This window comes from Macadamia integrifolia, chromosome 4, assembly GCF_013358625.1.
Source record: "Macadamia integrifolia cultivar HAES 741 chromosome 4, SCU_Mint_v3, whole genome shotgun sequence".
Taxonomy (NCBI): Eukaryota; Viridiplantae; Streptophyta; class Magnoliopsida; order Proteales; family Proteaceae; genus Macadamia; species Macadamia integrifolia.
In genome coordinates this window covers 31,451,418-31,471,071 of record NC_056560.1, presented here as the reverse complement: position 1 = coordinate 31,471,071, position 19,654 = coordinate 31,451,418, and the positions used below count along the sequence as shown (strand labels likewise).

At 37.7% G+C, this 19,654-nt stretch overlaps 2 protein-coding genes across 2 annotated transcripts; both read right to left on the bottom strand.

Moving 5' to 3' along the window:
- Positions 1–2,302: 2,302 nt before the first annotated feature.
- LOC122075382 (chloroplast processing peptidase) lies at positions 2,303–9,436 on the bottom strand. The gene is made up of 6 exons (XM_042640369.1): positions 8,825–9,436; positions 8,302–8,370; positions 8,138–8,206; positions 3,107–3,193; positions 2,744–2,811; positions 2,303–2,624 (listed from the first exon to the last, which is right to left on the bottom strand). Exons 1-6 carry the CDS (start codon positions 9,353–9,355, stop codon positions 2,498–2,500), a joined length of 951 nt encoding a protein of 316 aa, XP_042496303.1. The 5' UTR covers positions 9,356–9,436; the 3' UTR covers positions 2,303–2,497.
- A 2,420-nt stretch (positions 9,437–11,856) lies between these two features.
- On the bottom strand, positions 11,857–16,579 carry LOC122077591 (sulfite exporter TauE/SafE family protein 3-like). Its single transcript, XM_042643562.1, has 12 exons — positions 15,789–16,579; positions 15,523–15,682; positions 14,637–14,837; positions 14,492–14,553; positions 14,369–14,396; positions 14,170–14,261; positions 14,015–14,101; positions 13,857–13,907; positions 13,463–13,684; positions 12,599–12,692; positions 12,321–12,461; positions 11,857–12,188 (listed from the first exon to the last, which is right to left on the bottom strand). Exons 1-12 carry the CDS (start codon positions 16,002–16,004, stop codon positions 12,103–12,105), a joined length of 1,440 nt encoding a protein of 479 aa, XP_042499496.1. The 5' UTR covers positions 16,005–16,579; the 3' UTR covers positions 11,857–12,102.
- Positions 16,580–19,654: the final 3,075 nt, after the last annotated feature.

The window sequence follows — 19,654 nt, the reverse complement described above, 5'->3', positions numbered from 1 at the left end:
TCATTTTTTTTCTAAATACCAGTTTGACCTTAAAAATAAGGGAGTTCTGAAATTACCCTCATTAGTTTTAGTTCCCAAATCGAAGACTCCAACCCCAAAACGAAAACCCATTGTTCTTCATCCCCAAATCCTTCACGTTTTCAGAGCACTAGCGATCTCTCTCAGTGAAGAGCGGTGGCAACAATGACGAGCGGCGATGAGCAGCGATGAGGATGAGTCTTGAATCTGTGAATTGTGATCGACAGGTGGAAGGTCAGGTCTCGGAGAGATATGTCCAGCTCCGACAATCTTCCCCTAACCAGCACCAAGGGACTCTTTCATCCCTATAGTTCCTGAAGATCAAGGTTCATCGCCTTCTCTGATTTCAGTTCTGTAACGGTGGGGTTTGAGGGTTTCTCTTGTTGATCTCTGTGGAAAAGATCAAGAAAAGTCCTTTCCGATCTCAAGCCTGATTGCTCTGTGTTCTTCTTTATGGTTTTTTTTTGGTGTTCTAGGTGCTCTATTGATTTGTGTTATTGGTGAAGTGGTAGCATATGAAATTGGAAATTTCATTTTTTTTTTGGCCGTTCTCAGTAGAAGCTACTCAGTGCAATGAATCACAACATTTTGCCTTTTCCGACTACTCCTTCAATCTCTTAATCACCAAAAAGAAAACATAACACAAAAACCCAAATCATGATTTCTTGAATATTTTATTTAAATATTAGAGATGGGAAGGGAAACTCAACACTGAAGCTCTAATGGCTGAAAAAGCGTGCTTTCCACCTTCTCTCCCATACTATCCAAAGCTAATTTTCTACTTTCTATTCTTCCAAAAGGTAAGAATCTGTTTCTTCAAAAGTTATTTTCAAGAGAAAATGAATCTGGGTTAGGTCGGTAATACCAAGAATTCTCTCTCTTCTAGTTGGGCATTGGGCATTTGCAATAGGAAGGAACCAGTAGCCTCCTTTCTCTCACACTTGGGAAGGAAAGTTGTGAGGCTTGGACTGGATTAATGGAACAACGTGACAATTACTTGTAATAGAGTGACAAGCGACGACCTGGATGAAAAACAGAGGAAAAAAAAAAAAACATAACAATCCTTCTTGCCAACGACTTAAGATGGCAACGATGGGAAGTGCACTACTCACTGACGACAGAAGGAGCACAACTCGATTGGATCTCGTCGGACTTATTGGTCGCAGGTAGGTAAAGAAGGAATGAACGAAGGAGAGAAAGTGATAAAAGAGATAAGGGTGAATTGAGGCTTATTTTTAATATAATATAATAAGAGTGTTTTACTCATAAGGGCTAAAGTGTCATTCCATAGTATCACTTAACAATGACTGATGACAAGGGGTCCGAGTTTAATTTGATGAAAGAGAGGGAGTCACTATAATATTGGCATTCTCCAGGGGGTGGCGTTGTAAATTACCCTTTTTTATATTGTTCTTGAAAGCCTCTTGTGTTTTTTTAGGTTATAGTCCGATACTTTGGCCATAACTATTACATTGTCACAAATGTCAACTCTCTGGAAACATTATTGATGCAAGATGAGAAGTAGACTAAAATCAACATAGGTACTTTGTGTCTATGATTAGTGAATTTCATCATCAATTCTTGCCTTTATTGGTGAAGGTCGAAAATATCCTTCTCCTGTCCAATCAGAGAGTTAGATTCTGTGTAATCTACACCATGGGTTAATAGAGATTGGGTCCATCAACATACAACCTATCGCCACCGCATTAGTACAATCCATCAAATGGCTACTCCAATTATCTAGTGAGCTATTAACCGATACACCAATAAAAATTGATTAGTTTCTAAATGGAACTTGCGATGTTGTAATATTCATAATAAAAAAGTTCGTGGCAAATCGGTATTCACCATGATTAGCCAACTCAGAGAACACGTGGAAGCCAACATGGACGGGTCCATGTTTGCTGAGGTGTCATGTTATTCATAGGGAATAACATGTACATGGCTGGAATCCATGACTACCGACTTCAGGAAACATGGTTGGTTCCATCTAGACAAAGATACACACCAATTTGATTAGTCAATTATTAGCCCAAAATTGTGAGGGAAGTGAATACTCTCAAGGTCCAAGGTCCAAGGTCCAAGGTCCAAGGTCCAAACCTCCAAGGGGTACTCTTTTCTATGGCTTCAAATTCAAAATTCTACGATTTTTTTCTTTTTTTTTCTATTCATTTATTGACAACCAAACTTCGCCTTGAGAGATAAGAACTAAGAACGCTGTCAAGTTGTGTAGCATACGCTAATGCTTCCCCGTGTCTGTATCTCTAAGAGAGAGAGAGAGAGAGAGAGCCAATGTCATACTTAAATAATGAACATCAATAGGACCATTGTACATGATTAAAAAAAAAAAAAAAGGCTTCATTAAATAAAAGAAACCTTAATGAGAAAATGGCTTCTTTGCTTCCACAAGGTACAACAAATGGATAACATCGACAACCGCAAAAGCAATGCTCTCTAATGTATGGAAGCTAGGTCGTCATTAGGATGCCGGGCTCTCCTGCTTTGTATCAGCACAGCCACCCTCAAGAACTGTGCCGCCAATCCTATTAGGAGGCCAATACCGAAAGACTGATCTTCCTATGATATTCTTGGTTGGAAGAGGACCCCTGAATATAGACACAATCGAACTTGTAATAATAAGAAATAGAGCAGGGAAAATTTTCAATATCCAACAGAACCATGCAAGTTATGAAAGATCAAAACTTCGAAGCTCAGAGATGTTTACCATATATGAGAATCATAGCTGTTGTTGCGGTTGTCCCCCATTACAAAGACCGAGTTCTCAGGTACGCGCTGCATGTAAGAATGATATTATATAAGTTGTAAAACCAATATTCGTTCACAGAATTTCCAGTTCAGCAGAACTCGGCCATATATTTTGTAGTGGAAGGATAAAATGAGCGTAATACAACCTCACCCCAAAAACAGAGACATGCCCACATGGGTGAAGAGAGAGAGAGAGAGAGAGAGAGAGAGAGAGAGAGCAGCTGCATGGAAGAAACATGAAAGAAATGTAGCCATGTACACTCGTCAAAAATGGTATTGCTGACTATAAAATGCATAAAAACCGGCAAGGGGTGAGCCATACAGTAGGGGCCATATCATATGAAGGTGGCTCGAGGACGAAATCTTCATTTATTACAACACCATTTACCATCAACTTTCCATCATGAACCTGTGATTAGCAAAAGGTAAGCTGAGGTTAGCTTGTGTCTGTCACTTTGCTTTCCAAGCTAAAACATATGTTCATTTGAGAAATGAATTGTCCTCGTTACATCAATTCATATTTGAGCAAAGCAGCATCCCCTTGTCATTGTGATTCCTTGTGCAGAAACTCTAATGAGATTTTACTCTAAAGTTAAAAAAAAAATTACAGTAATTACACAGTGATTGGAAAGTAAGGAAATTAAAATGACCATGGTGGACTAATTTAATTATTTTCAAATGAAATCTCAGCAAAATAATAATAAAAAAAAATCTGTGGTAATTGTAAAGAAAATTTTTATTGTGACAATACATGGAACCCTTTCCACCATAGCTCCCACTTTTCAGCAATATTGACTGATGATTTAGTAAGCTGAGCACTGGATAGATGGAGAACCCCCTTGATAGACCGTCACATTCGGTAGCCTTTCTCAACACTACAGCCCATAATATATGTGAGGCTTTCTTCTTGATCTTTCAATTGCCTTTGTTAAACTGAGTTCACTTGTTTCACATGCTACTTTCGAAGGCACTATAGTGACTTGTGGATGCATCAGATTTATCCGAAATTGGTCTATGGCTAGAGACTGACAAGTACAACATGTCCACCGAATTTGGCGGCTAACCGAACTGCCACGTGACAGTTGTAGTGGATCGAAGATAAGGGTTCTGAGTCACGACATGACAGAAACTTTGCTCCCATAATTTTATAAATATTCAATTGACAGATTCTATCTAAAATATGTTGACTGAAATTTCAAGTAATCAATACATCTAGGCATAGCAAGTTTTGAATAAAGATTTTAACTTGCTTTACTAAAACTCTAGGTTAGAAATTGCCCCAGATAAATGACAATTTGGTTTAGGAAGAAAACAATGTGATAAAATAGAAAAGTGTATATCAAGTTATTCTGTGAATCTGTTCTCAAGTTATTGACAGTTTTAAACCCTCATTATTTCAACTACATTTTTAAGCTAAAAAAATTTCATCATCAAGGATTATTTGCAGTAGCCAATTCCTCACCAGAATAGAGGAAAACTTACAGTAAACAACTACTTGTTGATGCACATAAATCACATAAATGGGGTTGTTTTATTAGAAATGACCTTTGGGTTGGGTTACAAATATATCGGGCCTTTGGTCCAATGGTTCTCTATGTAATAGCCACTTATATGGGCCTAAATTATGGGTAGGTAGGTAACAGGATTTATTTTATTAGGCTAGTTTGAGTAGTTTTATTTCATTAAGTAATTATGGAATTGTTGGGATAAGGCTGACATTGTTGAGTTGTTCTATTTCGTTAGGTAATTATTATTTACTTGGTTGTTAAGTATATGATAGAAGATTGCTTGAATAGAACTCATTTTGATGTCGGGCTAGATCACATAGGACCTAACCCCAAGCAGGATCTGAAAATCTGGGCTGAAATAGGAGAAGATTGAGAACTCACACACTGGGGCTCGAATGAGCCTGAAATTTGGGGTGCAAGTGGCCAATAATATCCCCAAACTATCCTCCAAATTTGGCTTGAACCCACCAAGTAGGTACGAAACCAATTACGATCACAGATACCAGAGACAGGAAAAATAGGGTCCGAGAATTTGATATGGAGAAAACTTGTAGACGGCAGATCTGACCACCAATGGGCACCGAGGGCTGGTCGACTGCTTCTTTTGTGGGGATGAACAAGCCCTCAAAAAGGCCTGGTTGAATGGCCAGCAGATCTGAGAGATCTGGTTGTCGAGCAAGGAAGAGAAATCCTTGCAACAGCTTGAATCGAAATCTGAATTTAGGGCTGATCTTCAATCTTCAATGTATGATGGTCTTCAAGGCTTCAAGTAGGCTACTAGGCTTGATTTGATTTTGGTCACTCAATAACAAGGTAAAACAGGAAACAAAGAAAGGGAAAAGGGTGAGAAGAGATTGTAGAAGAAACGGGGTAGGAGAATGGCTATCTCAGCCTAGGTCTCTCACCCTCAACTCTCTCAGTTGATGAACAAACCTATCTCAGGTTTAGAAGCAAGCATTGCTCACTTAACTTCATTATTTTGTCTAAAGCATTACAATCGATTCTGGCCTCTTCTATAGGCTCCCAAACTGATTACGAATGAGAAGCTTCTAAATTAGGTAACTTCCAGAAAATAGAAGCTAAGACTTAAAAATTACTCCTTCCTAACCAAGAAAACAAATATATGGAAACTAATATTAGTCTAATATCTCCTAACAATGGAAACTAACTTGCCATCCAAGACAAATCCAAAAAGGATACAAATCCTAGGACTACTCTTGTGTCAATTGATGGACTGTGGAGGTTTCTTCTTGAGCCTTCTTCCTTCCAATTTGAGGGGACAGCTGTATGCTTCTAGAAGGACCATATGGGGGAACCAGCACTGTTTACGTAAACAGTGTTTCTAGGTACCGTTCACGTGAACAATAGCTTATGTTCTCTCTTCTTCCTCATGCTTTGATCTACATCAATATTCCTACTTTGGATAGAGTTCTTAACCATGTGGCACACCTATTCTAACTAGTTAAGCTGGAGTTTCAGTTATAAGGGATATCTATTCCTATCAAGGTAGTTAAGGCGTTCAGCCGGACCTAGGCACTGGCCTCCCACCAGCACATTTAAGAGTCGCCTACGCGAGTACCTCGAGCACCAAGTTGGCAAGGCAGGCACCTTACTCTCACTTGCCGGGGGGAGGGGGGTGGTTTCTTCAATTAAGGGTATGGTAGGTAATAAATCCTTATTTAGGTATTTTGGTCTTCTTCAATAAAAGGATAGAGATGGAATTAAAATTGTCTTATAAGTGTCAAAACAGAAATTGTATACATCGTATCATGGGTATTTTGCATTGCATTTGGGTATTTCACAGCAGCGACTTGGACCATGGAAGCATCTGGCTTGAGGTTGAAGAAAAGGGGCCAACGGTAACTTGCAGCGTATCAGGTAAGTTCCTCTTTCTCCCCACCGCCAACTTCCAGTGGCAACTTACCTTCCTTTTCTTCCTCAGCTTTCTCTTCCGTTCTCATTTTTCCTTCGCCATTTCTTCCTCCATCCTCCATCTTCTTTCTCTACTTCCTTTTTCCGCTTCCTCCGCTTGCCCTTCTCCTTCTTCTCCATTTCAAGTCTGGGCAATTAAACAAGTAGGCTATTGGTCACCTTGGGCCTTGAGAACTGCCCCTTGTCACCTAGGTGACACCTTGACCTGACAACTATGATTTCTATTATGTATAAAGTTTAATTCAAGTACACTTTTCTTATCTATTGTCAGTGGATTTTAGTTTAGTTATTATATATATATATATATATTGATGTAAAAGCCATAGAGCTCCAGATGATTTTGTTATTGGATAAAATTGGCTTTTTCTGTCTCTAAGTTCCGTGTGATTCAGAATGCTCTGTTATAGGATGCAACAACCCTTGGTGTTAAGGTTCACTGATGATGTTAACCTAGTTCCAGGTGGGATGCTTGATTTATATTTTTCTTCTAGTTCTCCATTTTTTTTAGTCTATCACTAATTCAGGTCAGCAATTTCTGGTTTTCTGTTCAGTTATTTTTTATGTTCCTTGGTTGTCAAGGCATCACCTATGCACCGCCTAGGTGTCCTCTTTATTGGGACCAAGGCGATAGCACACCTTGTCAACACTTCACGAATTAACGTTGATTTATGTTTATTGCTTCATTTTTTTATGACTATGCTTATTTTATATTTTATACTCCGTTTATTATATGTTGGTTTTCTCATATTAGATCATTACTAGCATAATTATATCACATTGCAGTGAAATGGATTCTCCAAAAAAAAAAAAAAAAAAAAAAAGGCTTCTAAGTTGCATATGAACATAATTATGTAAAATTTATGACTGCTCGCCTAGGACGCCTAGGAAGGTGACTAGGTGCCCCTCCTACACCTTGGATCACCTAGTCACCTTGACAACCATTTTATGTCCCAGTTGCTGGAAATTCTTGTTTCCATTGTTTACATCTCAATTTTTAAATCAAACTTCTGATTTGGCAATCCTATAGTATTCTAAACACCTCCATGGTTTCAAATTTGATCTTGTTGCTGTTATATTAGTCTTCCTTCAAGTTGATTTCTAGTTCTACTATATTTTAAGATCAGATTTAATTTTCTGTTTCAGCTTAGTATTCTTATATTATTCCTGAAATCTATTGGTGTTTTAGTAATCTTTAATTGCTGGTTTCAACCCCATAAGATCTGCCATCAATAGTCACTTCTGAAATTCTGTTTTAAGGAATCTTATTCCCAGTAGGATACCCTTATAACACCAGATCAGACTCATCTTTTAAGGAGGTAATTTTGGCAATACTTTTGACCTCAAACAAAGGTTTAAGCCCTTTCCAAGTTTCTGATTCTTAATTAATTATCTCTTGAAATCTGGTGTCTAAACCTGTCAGAACATTTCTGGTATCATTGGATTTCTGAACCTAATCTCTTAGGCTTCTAGAAACCCCTCATTTTTATTTTGCTAACGACGGTAATCCAGGCCTTCGGCTAAACTAGTCCCACGGGCCCATACTGACCACACAACCGCATGAACCGGGTCATACCGGTGTTAAATGAGAACCATTCAACTTTCACTGAAAGCAGTGAAGAGCACTAAACACCCCGTGTGAGTGGCCCAAGGTGTGCCTAGTGGGAGTCAAACTTAGGACATCTGAGTTTACGGCTCATACCAAGTTCGTTGCTCACCAACTGCACTAACCCCTCATTAGTATTCAAGGAACGATTCATAAAACTCCCAGGAATATTTGGATATGAGTTGATAGAATACAGTGGACGATAAAACAGTTACCTGTCATAAACAATAAATGAAGAAATATGAAAGAATAAATGAGATAAAAATTTGAAGCATGTGGAGAATAGTTTCACTGAATCCAGTATTCTTACCTCCACAACATCACCTTCCTTTGCCACAATACGTTTGATAAATACATCTCCATCAGTATATCCTACCTCCTGCATAATAAATTATGCAGTCTGAGAATCACAGTGCCATTTTGGATTCCAAATTACATGAACTTTTAAGACACTAACTAATTTGGTAATATTACCTGCAACACCGGTGGGCTTTTGAAAATCACAATGTCATGCGGACATGGCTTTCTGAAATAGTACGAAACCTAACAACGTTGAGATATAAAACCTGTTATGGATGAAATTTCAAGGTTATATTGCTAAAATAAATATTTTAGTTAAAAAAGGGAAAGGGTGGGGAGGGTATTAAGAGAAGTGCAAAGCCTGGATATCAATCTAACCAAATAAATGTAACAGAACATCAATAGGTCTCCTATTAATGTAATAAGCCTCTATAACTTCATTTCTGCGCATTAAGTCCAAGTGCTCAAACTCCCCGTTACCAGTGAAATAGAAAGCAAATGGTACTATCACAGTCGAATTTAAAGCTTGATAGCAACTCAAAAACCTCGGTTTGCAGACCCTAATTTAACCTTCCAAAATAAATATCATTACTAGAACACAAAATTCCATGTCATTACACCCAAATTAAAACCCAATCTTGTCAAAAGGGGTTATCCATAGTAAGAAATACTAAGCAAAAGGAAAAGGGAATAATACCTTTTCTGCAACAAGTCTGTCTCCAACATTGAATGTCGGGTACATAGACAAGGAAGGAATAAAGCGAGGCTCAGCTATAAACGTTCGGAAAGCTAGGGACACCGCAAGTGCAGCAAAAACCGTCTTAGCATCATCTGAGGTTATATTCAACCATTCAGGCAAAGGGCCACTTTTCTGGTCAGCCTTACTACCATCGTCATCGTCTTCTCCTCCATCTCCACCCCCATCGCCGCCACCACCGCTCTCCAACTTCAGTAATGGTTTAGTCTCCTCGCTAGCGTCTTTGATTCCATTACATTTGATTCTTGGCGAACAAATTCCGCGATTAGAGATGTTAAACCCTATAAGACTAGGGTTTTTTGCGAAGAACAAGAATTGGGATTGTCTCAAAAGAGGGTATCTGTTTACAGATACGGAATTGATGGTAGTGGACTTAGAACAGTTGAAGGGAGAGACCAATCGAGTGGAAGTGAAAGAAAAATTATGGGCTCTAAGAGAAGATAGAGGAGGGAAGAACTGTACAGTTGTCATCTCTTCCTCTCACTTCCCTCCACTTCTTCCTGAATCTCTGAACAGTGAACAGAGAGATAAAGGCAATGACAGTTGATGAAAGTAGTTTGAAATATAATTCCATTTTCTACGGTATGGAGAATCCTATTTAACCATCTACCGTAAGTTGTATCTATGTTTTTTTTTTTTTTTTTTTTTAATAAAAGAAAACAACGAAAAAAAAAAATTAAGTAAAAAGAAAGCTGCCATATGGCTCTTGTGCTTGACATAGGGATGTGCGACGGCTATTCCATTCATGTTGCATGGACAAATGAATTGAATAGTGTTTAGGCATGGCACCAACAATAAATTAACAAGCGCATCCCTGCCAGCTTGAGAGGGATAAATTTTTTCAATCCCCCAACTGAATCCAAGCTCGGGAAACTAGTCTTAAAAGAGACTATGTTTTGGCAGGATAAATACAATCACGATCAATATCATGAACCACTAAGAATCTATGTACATAGGATCTAAAACTTTGGTCAATAGAGTGATTTTTTACAAAATCAACTTGTTGGTTAGAAAGATCTTGAAACAAGCTAGAATAGATTAACGTGAGAATATCATTTTTGTTAGTTCAACAGAAGATGAAGATATCGTCAGAAAACAATAGATGATAAATCTCAAGAGAAATCTATTTAATTTAATATCAAGAAACAAATTTATTTCACTATTGATATTCACAAATCTAAACAAATATTCTATTGCAATAATGATAAAAAAAAATAAAAAAATAAAAAAATAAAAAATAAAAAGAGGAGGAGGACAAAGAGGGCAACCTTTACAAATACCTCTATTTGGTTTGATGTAACTAAAACTAGACCTTTCAAGCTTAACATAATAATTTAATAAGTAAAAGAAGATATGAGATGACCAAAGATATCACACCATTTTAATGGAAACCTAGAAGTTAAAAAAATATATATATCTTAGTCATATGCCTTAGATATGTCTAGTTTAATAGCAACCACCCTTTTTTGCCTTTTATACATTTTTATAAAATGTAAGATTTCATGGGCAATAATATCACTATCCACAATTTGACTCCCTTTAACAAAGGCAGCCTAAAAAGAGATAAATCTTTCGAGAACTACTCTCAATCTATTAGTGAATAATTTAGCAAGAATTTAAATAATAATAATAAAAAATGCAAAAATTGATAGGTCTAAAATTTTCTATTTCAATATCTTTATCTTTTTAGGAATCACAGATGATAAGATATGGTTAATTCCAAATGGAAAGACTTTACATGAGAAGAAATCATGACGAAATGAATAATACCATCCTTTACCCTATCAAAATGATGGAAGAAAGCAACAGGCATTCAAAATGGCTTGGAGCTTTACATGCACCAATACTGAATACCACATCTTTTATTTTAACTTTTGATGGCAAAGAAATTAAATTCAAATTTTTTGAATAAGTAATTTGGACTTAAAAAGATTTTCAATAAAAACAAGGTCCAAGGAATTAGAGGTAGTAAATATGTTATAAATATGGCAATGGAAGGAAGATCATATACCTTATTTTAAATTCGGAATTTAATAAAGATGGAATGGAATAAACCCATTAGTAGTGAAGCTTGGACTTTTTGCACACCACAGTTCACCAATTGCACTAGACAGATTGGTGTTAATCTAAGTATATATTTCATACTTAAGTTTTGAAATTTAGTCTCAAGCAAGAAGATAAAATTATATTTGAAACAAGCAATATGAGAGCATAATATACATTTACAATCCCATATCAACCATATGAGGTTCTAATTCTACATTGGTTTCAAAAGAGAATTAATGTGGATTGATATGATTTTAAGTTCCTTCACCTTATAATTCGGTTTATGGGGTAGAGTTCTTCCATGTTCATATCAATGGTATCAGGGCAATCGATTCTCGGCCCAACTCTTCCATGAAAGGGGCGATTAGGTGTAAAAGTGAAGTCATTAGGAAATGGTTACCTTAAGCTAGGCAGAACCTTGAAATAGAGTGGAGCCCCTTCAAAAGTGCCACTACCGCTGTGAATATTGAGTTTGGAAGAGTGAAGGTATATTATTCACTCACCTGCTGTGGCCCTCCTCTCTCCACTTGTTGCTCTCCTCCCTACAACTAAACCCTGCCCCACCGCTCCCCTACTCTGTAACCTCGTGCCCGCCTCAATTTCGCTAATGAAAGGTCCAGTGGCCGAAAGGCACATGATCCCTTGAGTTTTGAGAAGTTCAGATTGAGATTCATTGTTGTAGCTGCCCAAGTAGATAAAATCCGGCATGATCTCTGAAGAGAAAGGGAAAGCACTGGTTTCAATTCCCACCTTCTCAGATGAAACATCCCCTCTTGATCGATAGCCGTAAGCTATTTTGTATTGTGTATATTCAAAGGTGTGGGATGCCGAAAGAAACCATCAAATTTGTGAGGAATAAAGCTGGAATCTAAGAAACTCCAATTAGTTGCACAGTTCAGTTGCTATTATTAATATCACATCTTGACTGGAAAAGAAATTACCCATCCTTAAAGTACTAATATACAAGCTCTTTACAATAGATGAAACTTGAAATGAAATTTAAAAGTTACAAAAGAAAAGTAAATGAACAGTTATTTTCATCCTAGCAATCCAAAGATTTGTACAAAAGCAAGAGATGCCTCTAGGCCGCCTTATAAAAACGAATAACATCGATGAATATTAAATCAGAGAATTTCGTGGGAAGGAGAAAAAGAAAATGAAAAAGGTCCACACTAAGCCTTGTATGTGCAGAGGTTCTCAAAACCCATGTAATCCTTATTCTCAATTTTTTCAATCATATTTGCTATGCCGACTCCCCCTGTTTAATAAAAAGAAGAGCTTTTTAGCAATCAATAATAGTTTTCTCTAGGTGAAAGGCAGAAGGCCAACAGTTTTTAACAGAAATGAAAAGAATGACTGGCAACCAGTTGTTCTTCAAGTTGATGCTCACCTAATGAGATTGCGCTCACGAAGATCGTGAAAGCCAGAATGAAGACGATGATGGATGCCCTTCCCAGGATAAAGATTATCCTTCTAACAGCATATTGCCCAACAAAGGCAGCAATTGTTGCCATGGCGACAAAGTAGAGAGCTGCGAAATAAAATTTAATTATTGTACATAACAAAAATATTATGCAAAGAAACGTCATGTTTACACACAAAAATATGTTGTTCTGTTTTCTCTAGTTAAAGAAACAAGATCTAGAGAATGAAAATCCATTCACTAACCATAAGGAACTGGGAAACGCTTAAGCATGTAATATTCTAGGACTGACATGGATGAGGAGAAAAGCATGGCAAAGGTGGCTGTAGCACTTGAAACCTGCATACGAGTTCAGAAAGGTCAAACATGGAATCAGGTCATCTGTTAAAAGACCACAGTTTAATGTTTAGTCCACGACAATTTATTTTCATCTAAACATGGAAAACCAATCAATCAGGCTCTCTGCATGACAGTGCATACAATCAACTCAACTAAGCCTCATCTCAACTAATTGTAGCCAGCTAGAATCTTTTGCTATTTCACTCAACTCAAGTCCATAGCAACTGTTGCATTGTTCCAGGAACAACCTAACATTTTAGGAATTTCCATGAACCATGCTTGATGTTATCTAAAAGTTTTGAATCCAGTGACTAATCTGATGCATCCACCCACCTTTACCTGCACTTGGGACTGGCAGCATAAAGGCACTGGTGGAGTAACTCGGTGCCAGAGACTCCCCATGCCCTTTATGATGCCGGTTATTGATCGTCAAATTAAGTGGAACCATGCTCAATTGGAAACACTTCATCAAATTTTCACTTTGTAGTTTGATCCATGCTACTACCAAAAACAATTGGGTGGTAGAATTCAAAGGCGGCACAACACACACAGCTCAGCTCAACTAAGCTTTACCCTTACTAGTGTGAGTTAAATGCTCCATATTGCATGCATAATCCTGTTTACGGCTAAGAGAATTTTGCATTGAATTTTAGTCAGTATGCATTGATAATGCAAAAATAAACTAGAAGCAACTCTTTACTATGCAAGCAACAAATATTAACTGAACTACTAGATCATGTCTAATTCCAAGGATAATGCACATAACCCACCTGAGGAGGCACTCCCAACTCCAAGAAAAGAGGACCCAAAATAAAGCCTCCACCAAGACCAAGCAGTCCACCAACTATACCAGCCAGTACACCGCATGAACAACAGAAAATTAGTTGATGTACTTTCCAGTTTGTCCCTATATCTCCCCTGGAGGCAATCACTCTCCGTCCCTTGTACAGACTGACTGCCTGATACAAGGACACTCCCAAAGCAACTGGGATCTGCAAGACATGTTTCAAATTCGAGTTCAATAGAATACAATGCTGCAGCAGCTTTAACCAATAGATCCATATAAGCAGCGTCTTTGTGGCAGAACAATGAGGGGCTGGATGTATCTAAAGAAGAAGGAATAACCAGAGACCACTTCAAACCAATCAAAATAATAGAAAGTACCTGTGATAAGTTCAATATCCAATACACTATTGAACAGGTTGTTGTGTAGTTCTGTGTTCAAAGGCAAAGGTTATGCTTTGGTTAGCCAATGGATTAGTAAAAGCATGAGCACAGCCCAAGTGTTGCTTTTTGAAAGAAAGACATCACAAAGAGCAGACCATAGTGATTTGCAGAGCAAGAAATGCAATCCAGACAGAAAAAAGAAGGCCAAGTTCTTTCCAGTAGACATTCTGAAGAATAGGGGCCTGCAATGGTTAAAGAAGTTAGTCCAGAATGCTCTTGAGGAAATTAAAGCTCATAACATTATACTCACCTCTGATTCTCCATATCCTTTGATCTCCTTTTGAGGGGCGTTGCTAGGGCCACCAGATAAAGGCTTGTATTCAACTTCTTCATTGCCAGAGCCTGATTATTAGGAAACCTTACATGCTTCAGTTGCAAGGAAATCAATCAAGGTTAGTGCATCAGGGATCCTCCCTGTTCTCTGGCATGATAGATGTAGTCCAACTCACCAATTGACTCCAAGCGCTTCGCAGCGTCCTGAAATTAAAATAAAGAAAGTTTCGTGAAGGGAAGAGTAAGCTGAATTAGCTCATATAAAATGTTTGCCATGAGAATTGGTGATTATGGACTACCTTCATTTTAGTTTCCTTTTTCCATGTTTCAACACCCTTGAAGAATGCCTTAGTTGATGTGCCTACAGGTCAACATAGCCAATTTTAGGGACACAAATGAAATTGGATCAATGGCTTGAACATGTGAAATTCAGGTAAGTATTACCTAGAAAGAGAACAATTAGCAGGACGGTGACCATCCAGTCAGCAACGATAACATTAAAAGAAACTCCGAGACTGATTCCCAGTATGAGCATTGGTTGGAAAAGCAGTGCCAAATCATAGTCAATGATGGGAATATCAAGAGTTGGATGCCTCAGCTTAAGATTGTAGTAAACAGTTGAACCAGCTGCACCCATGATCATACCTTGCCAAACACATATCTGATTAATAGAGTAGTGCAGGTTCATATTTCCAAACAAGTATCTTGGTTTTGCTTTTAGTAGTACACTTGCCTTTACAAGCAATATCAGAGAAATCTAACTTGTTAAAAAAAAAAAAAAAAACAGTTTCAAATCGTATAAAGGCATCACAGGTTAATTTTTGAATCACATCATTTCCCAAGAGAACAAAACTGAATCATGTACTTCATAAAGTTCAGACACAAATTCATTCGAGATCCACCTCAAGTTAAAGTGCTTACTCAATTATGCAAAGACCATGAGAAACAGTAACTTTGAACAAAAAGTGAAAAGTTCAAGAAAGAAAAAGAAACAGTAACAAACAATGAAAATTCATGATAACAGATCGCACAATGAGATTTTAAGATCCATCCAGGGGTCTACTCATACACAAGATCAACTATTCATCCAGTGTTGTCGAGGGGGAAAAAAAAATATCCTTCCAATTCAGACATGATCTCTGAATTTGAGCTAGTTGCAAAGCTCCTGATTATCCAATAATTTGCAAGACTTCTGCTGAGATCTCCCTTTTTATCTTTTCCTCTTCTTCACAAGACAAGTTTTTGGAAGATTTGTAACGTGTTTAATAGATTATAAAAATAAAATAAAAAAACACTGGAGAATTTCTCACAAACAGAAGTCTCCTCTTACATTTTGATATTGCTGTGGACGATTTTGCGTCAAACCCAATAATCAGGGTAAGCATGGGAACGAAGATCCCACCCCCACCAACACCTCCTACACTCCCAAAGGCCGCTCCAAAGAATCCGATTATTGAACCCACAACGATTTGCCATCCAAATTTCATATCCTGTCAATAAAATCAACAAGAAAAATCAACTTCTTACAAGTAAATGAACAGGAAATGTGATAAAATCGAGTTCCTATCGGTTAGTAGCGGAGATTTAGATACTTACAGGCCAGACATGTCCGTAACCCGAGTCATCCGACTGCCACAAGAAATTTACAACTTTCGTAAGATAATCCGATAGAACCTCCTCAGTTCCTCTGTAACTTGAAGCCTCGAGCTTAATGCTCCGATCTGCAGAAACAAACACAGAAGCCAGAAGGAAGCTTAGCGCAACCATTGCAAGCGGTCTCAGCCACTGCCATCTCGCCCCAATTTCGGCCATCAGATTCCAAAGTTTTTCACTGTTTTCCTGCTAGAATTCCCAGTTGCTCTAACTAGCGAGCTTTGGTCAGTCCAACTCTTCTATTGTAGAACCGAAGGAAATAATGAGAATTTCCAGAGAATCATCCAGCGATACTCTTCGCCCAGCTCGTCAGATAACCTAACGTTCCCCACGATCGAAGCAGCAAAGGCCCTGAATCTAACCAGAAGCCCTCAAAGTGAAAGAGTAACCCTTGTCATACACAATAGATTAAAGCATTCCTCCCAACGAAACAAGGGGAAGTACTGCAAAGAATCGATCCCTCTTAATGGGTCTCATCCAATTGAAACGATTTTGACCTTCTCTGCTCCTCCGGTGGGTTTCTATGAATTCTGGTTAAATATCACCAAATGCTTGCAGAATTGCAGGGTTTTCCTGTGGAATTATCCCGGACGAACTTGGTCTGAGCCACGTTCGATCTTCTCTCTATAAACTTATGAAACACTGATGGTCTCGCACTGATTGGGTAGCTTGAGATGTCCCCTGCTTTTCGTGATAATTACGCATAGGATTTCATACAAGTTCATACTCCGCCATTTCGGTGGCGGCGGTGGGAAATATCAAAGACCCCACACTAGGGGTCGTTTGATAACGTTTCAAGAAAAGCGTTTCTGTCGTTTCCGTTTTCAAAAACAGTAGAAACGGAATAAAAAAACTTTTGATAAAACTGTTTCATTTCACTTATTTTCAGAAATAGAAATAAAAATTTTTACTTATTTATGATTCAAGAAACGACCCAGGCAAAACAAGTTCAACTTGTTTCACCGTTTCTAGAAACGACTTGTGGTTATTCTTTCACTGGTTACTATCGACTTCTAAAAACATGACTTATCAAACACCTTCAATTCCGTTTCTATTTCTAGAAACAGAAATTTATGTTTCTACCGTTTCTTGAAACAGAAACGACAGAAACGTTATCAAACGAGCCTAGATGAGGTATCCGGACTCCTGAGGAGGGAGGGGTAACCTAGACTAGAGGAGGAAGAAATCTACCGGGGAAGGCTCAACTGCAGTAGCAGATATTTCATCTTTAAGTTCTTCTTCATGCATTAACTTCAGTGTTAGGACCGACCTTTTCGTGGGACCCAGGTGTGCTTTTGTGAGGATGATTGGAATGAAAAAAGAACCTCCCTATAATTGTACTGGTCAGCGGTAAGGATGAACTTAAGGTCATCCCATGGGACCTTGTTGGATCAGATGTTTGCCATTTTGTTCATTGTTTCTTCTTGCATTGCTCTGTCTCTCTTGTTACTAATTATATATTGATTTGTCTTATTCGGAAAAAGGATAATGCTTTCAAAGTTAAGGATGTTAAGATCTATTAATTTGTGTAATGATACCTATAAAAGTATGGTAAAACTTTTTGCCAAAAGATTAAAAAGGTATTTCTGTTTCAAGCTGGTTTTTTGTGTGGAAGGTAAATTTCGAATAACATTGTGGCAAAAACATTCTCTATAGAAAGTACATAATACGATAAGCATCAAATGGCCGAAAGAACCTTGAGACGTGTGTCTAGATGCTCTCAGTCATTCGATACTCACTGTACTACCGCACTCACTGTAAAGAATAATCACTCAATATTGTGTTAGTTCATGAAATCTTTCATTACTTGAAAAAGAAGAAATCAAGAAAATTGGGGTATGTGGCAATCAAGATTGATATGGCCAAGGCCTATGATAGGTTGGAACAGGGTCTTGTTAAGAACCTGTTTGATTTTCTTGGATTTGGACGTAAGTGGTGTGACATGTTCATTATCTCTTGTCCTCTATCTCATATTAAACTGGAAGGATCGTCTTTTGAACAAATTGAACTGACTAGAGGTATCAGACAGGGTTGCCCTTTGAGTCCCTATTTGTTTATTTCTGTGATGGAAGTTCTTTCTATTATTCTTTCTCTTTTTAGGTTTCTTAACTTGTTTAAGGGAGTTAAGATAGCCCAAGGCACTCCTGAGATATCCCGCTTACTTTTTGCTAATGATATTTTTATTTTTTGTCGAGTCACATCAGAAGACCTTTTGACAATCAAAGCAGTGTTGGATCTCTTCTCCGATCTCTTTGGCCAACATGTTAATCTATCTAAGAGTGGAATGTTCTTTAGCGCAAATGTGCCCAATTATGAGAAATCCAGGCTTTGTAATCTCCTTGGTATCAAGGAAATTCTCAAGGTGCATATTATCTAGGGACAAATCTTATTAATCAGAAAAAATTTTGAATTCATTGTGGACAGAATGAATATGAGATTGTCTTCTTGGAACTCAAATCTTCTTTCGTTTGCCAGCAAGAATGTGCTGGTTCAATCGATTCTCTACTCCATTCCATCCAATTAGATGTCTTGTTTTGTCTTCCCCCAAAGGATTTGTAAGAGCATTGATTTTGTTTGTTCTCACTTCTAGACTGGCTCTAATGATTATTCAAAAAACTTCATCTCATTTCTTGGAAAAAAATATGTTCCCTAATTTCAATGGGTGGATTGGGTTTGAGAGACGCCACCACTCATAACAAATCTCTTCTTTTGAAATTGGGCTGACGTTTGCTACATGAACATGATTCAGTTCGGACTCAATCCCTTAAAGCTAAATACTTTCCAAATACATCCATTTTTTATCCTGTGACTCAATCAGAAAAACAAAGGATCTTGGGTTTGGAATAGTATTGTTTCCGTTCTCCCGATTCTTAAGCATATAGTTTGTGCTAAGCTGGGAACTAGTCGGTTTATTTACTTTTGGTTTGATCCCTAGGTCCCAACCTTTCCTGAGTTCAGTATCCTCCTCCCAATTAGAGCCGAATTTTACTATTAATTTTGTATTATCTGACTTTCAATAGAATGAATAAGCCTTGATCGATCTTATTCTTGTTAATTTCCTTAATAAGGTTGTTAAGCTCCAGAGTTCGAATTCTCTAGATTCTTGGAGGTTTACCATCACTTATGATGGTCAGTTTTCTACCCAAGGAGTTGCTAAATACTTGATTTAATAGTATGGTCTCCCATCATGATGGGGGCCGTCCACCTATGCTCTTAGCTTTTCCCTGTGATTGGTGGACTTTCGTATGGAAGTTATGAATCCCTACTAAATTTAAAATGCTTTTGTGGCATACGCTTCTTAATGGTATACCAATTAGAGGAACTATGTCTAGATGGTTAGACATTGATAATGTTTGTGTTTTTTGTGGTAAGAAAACGGAATCTATTTCTCACTTATTTGTCCATTGTGAATTTTTGCAAGCCCTCTTGGTCTCAGGCCCAGTTCTCTCCATTTGGCACCATTTCATGACTTGGTTAAGTTTTTTTTTTTTTTTACATGCTAATTTGTCGAAATCTGAGAAATCTCGGTGTTTTAGCAATTTTGCTTTAACAATTTTCTTCATTTGGTGGCACCGGAATAACGTTGTAATGAATAAAATTTCTTTTAATCCTATAGCTATTCCTCATAATATTTAGAGGAAATATCAGTCCCCTCCCCTGAACTATGTCGAAATATCAACTTGACCCCATACTTTTTCAAAAATATCACTCATCTCCCCCCAAATAAAAAGATTCTATCTAATGTCTCCAACTGTTTGAAATGGTTGTTAAGTCAACTTTTGGTTCATTATATCCATGAAAGCTGCCGT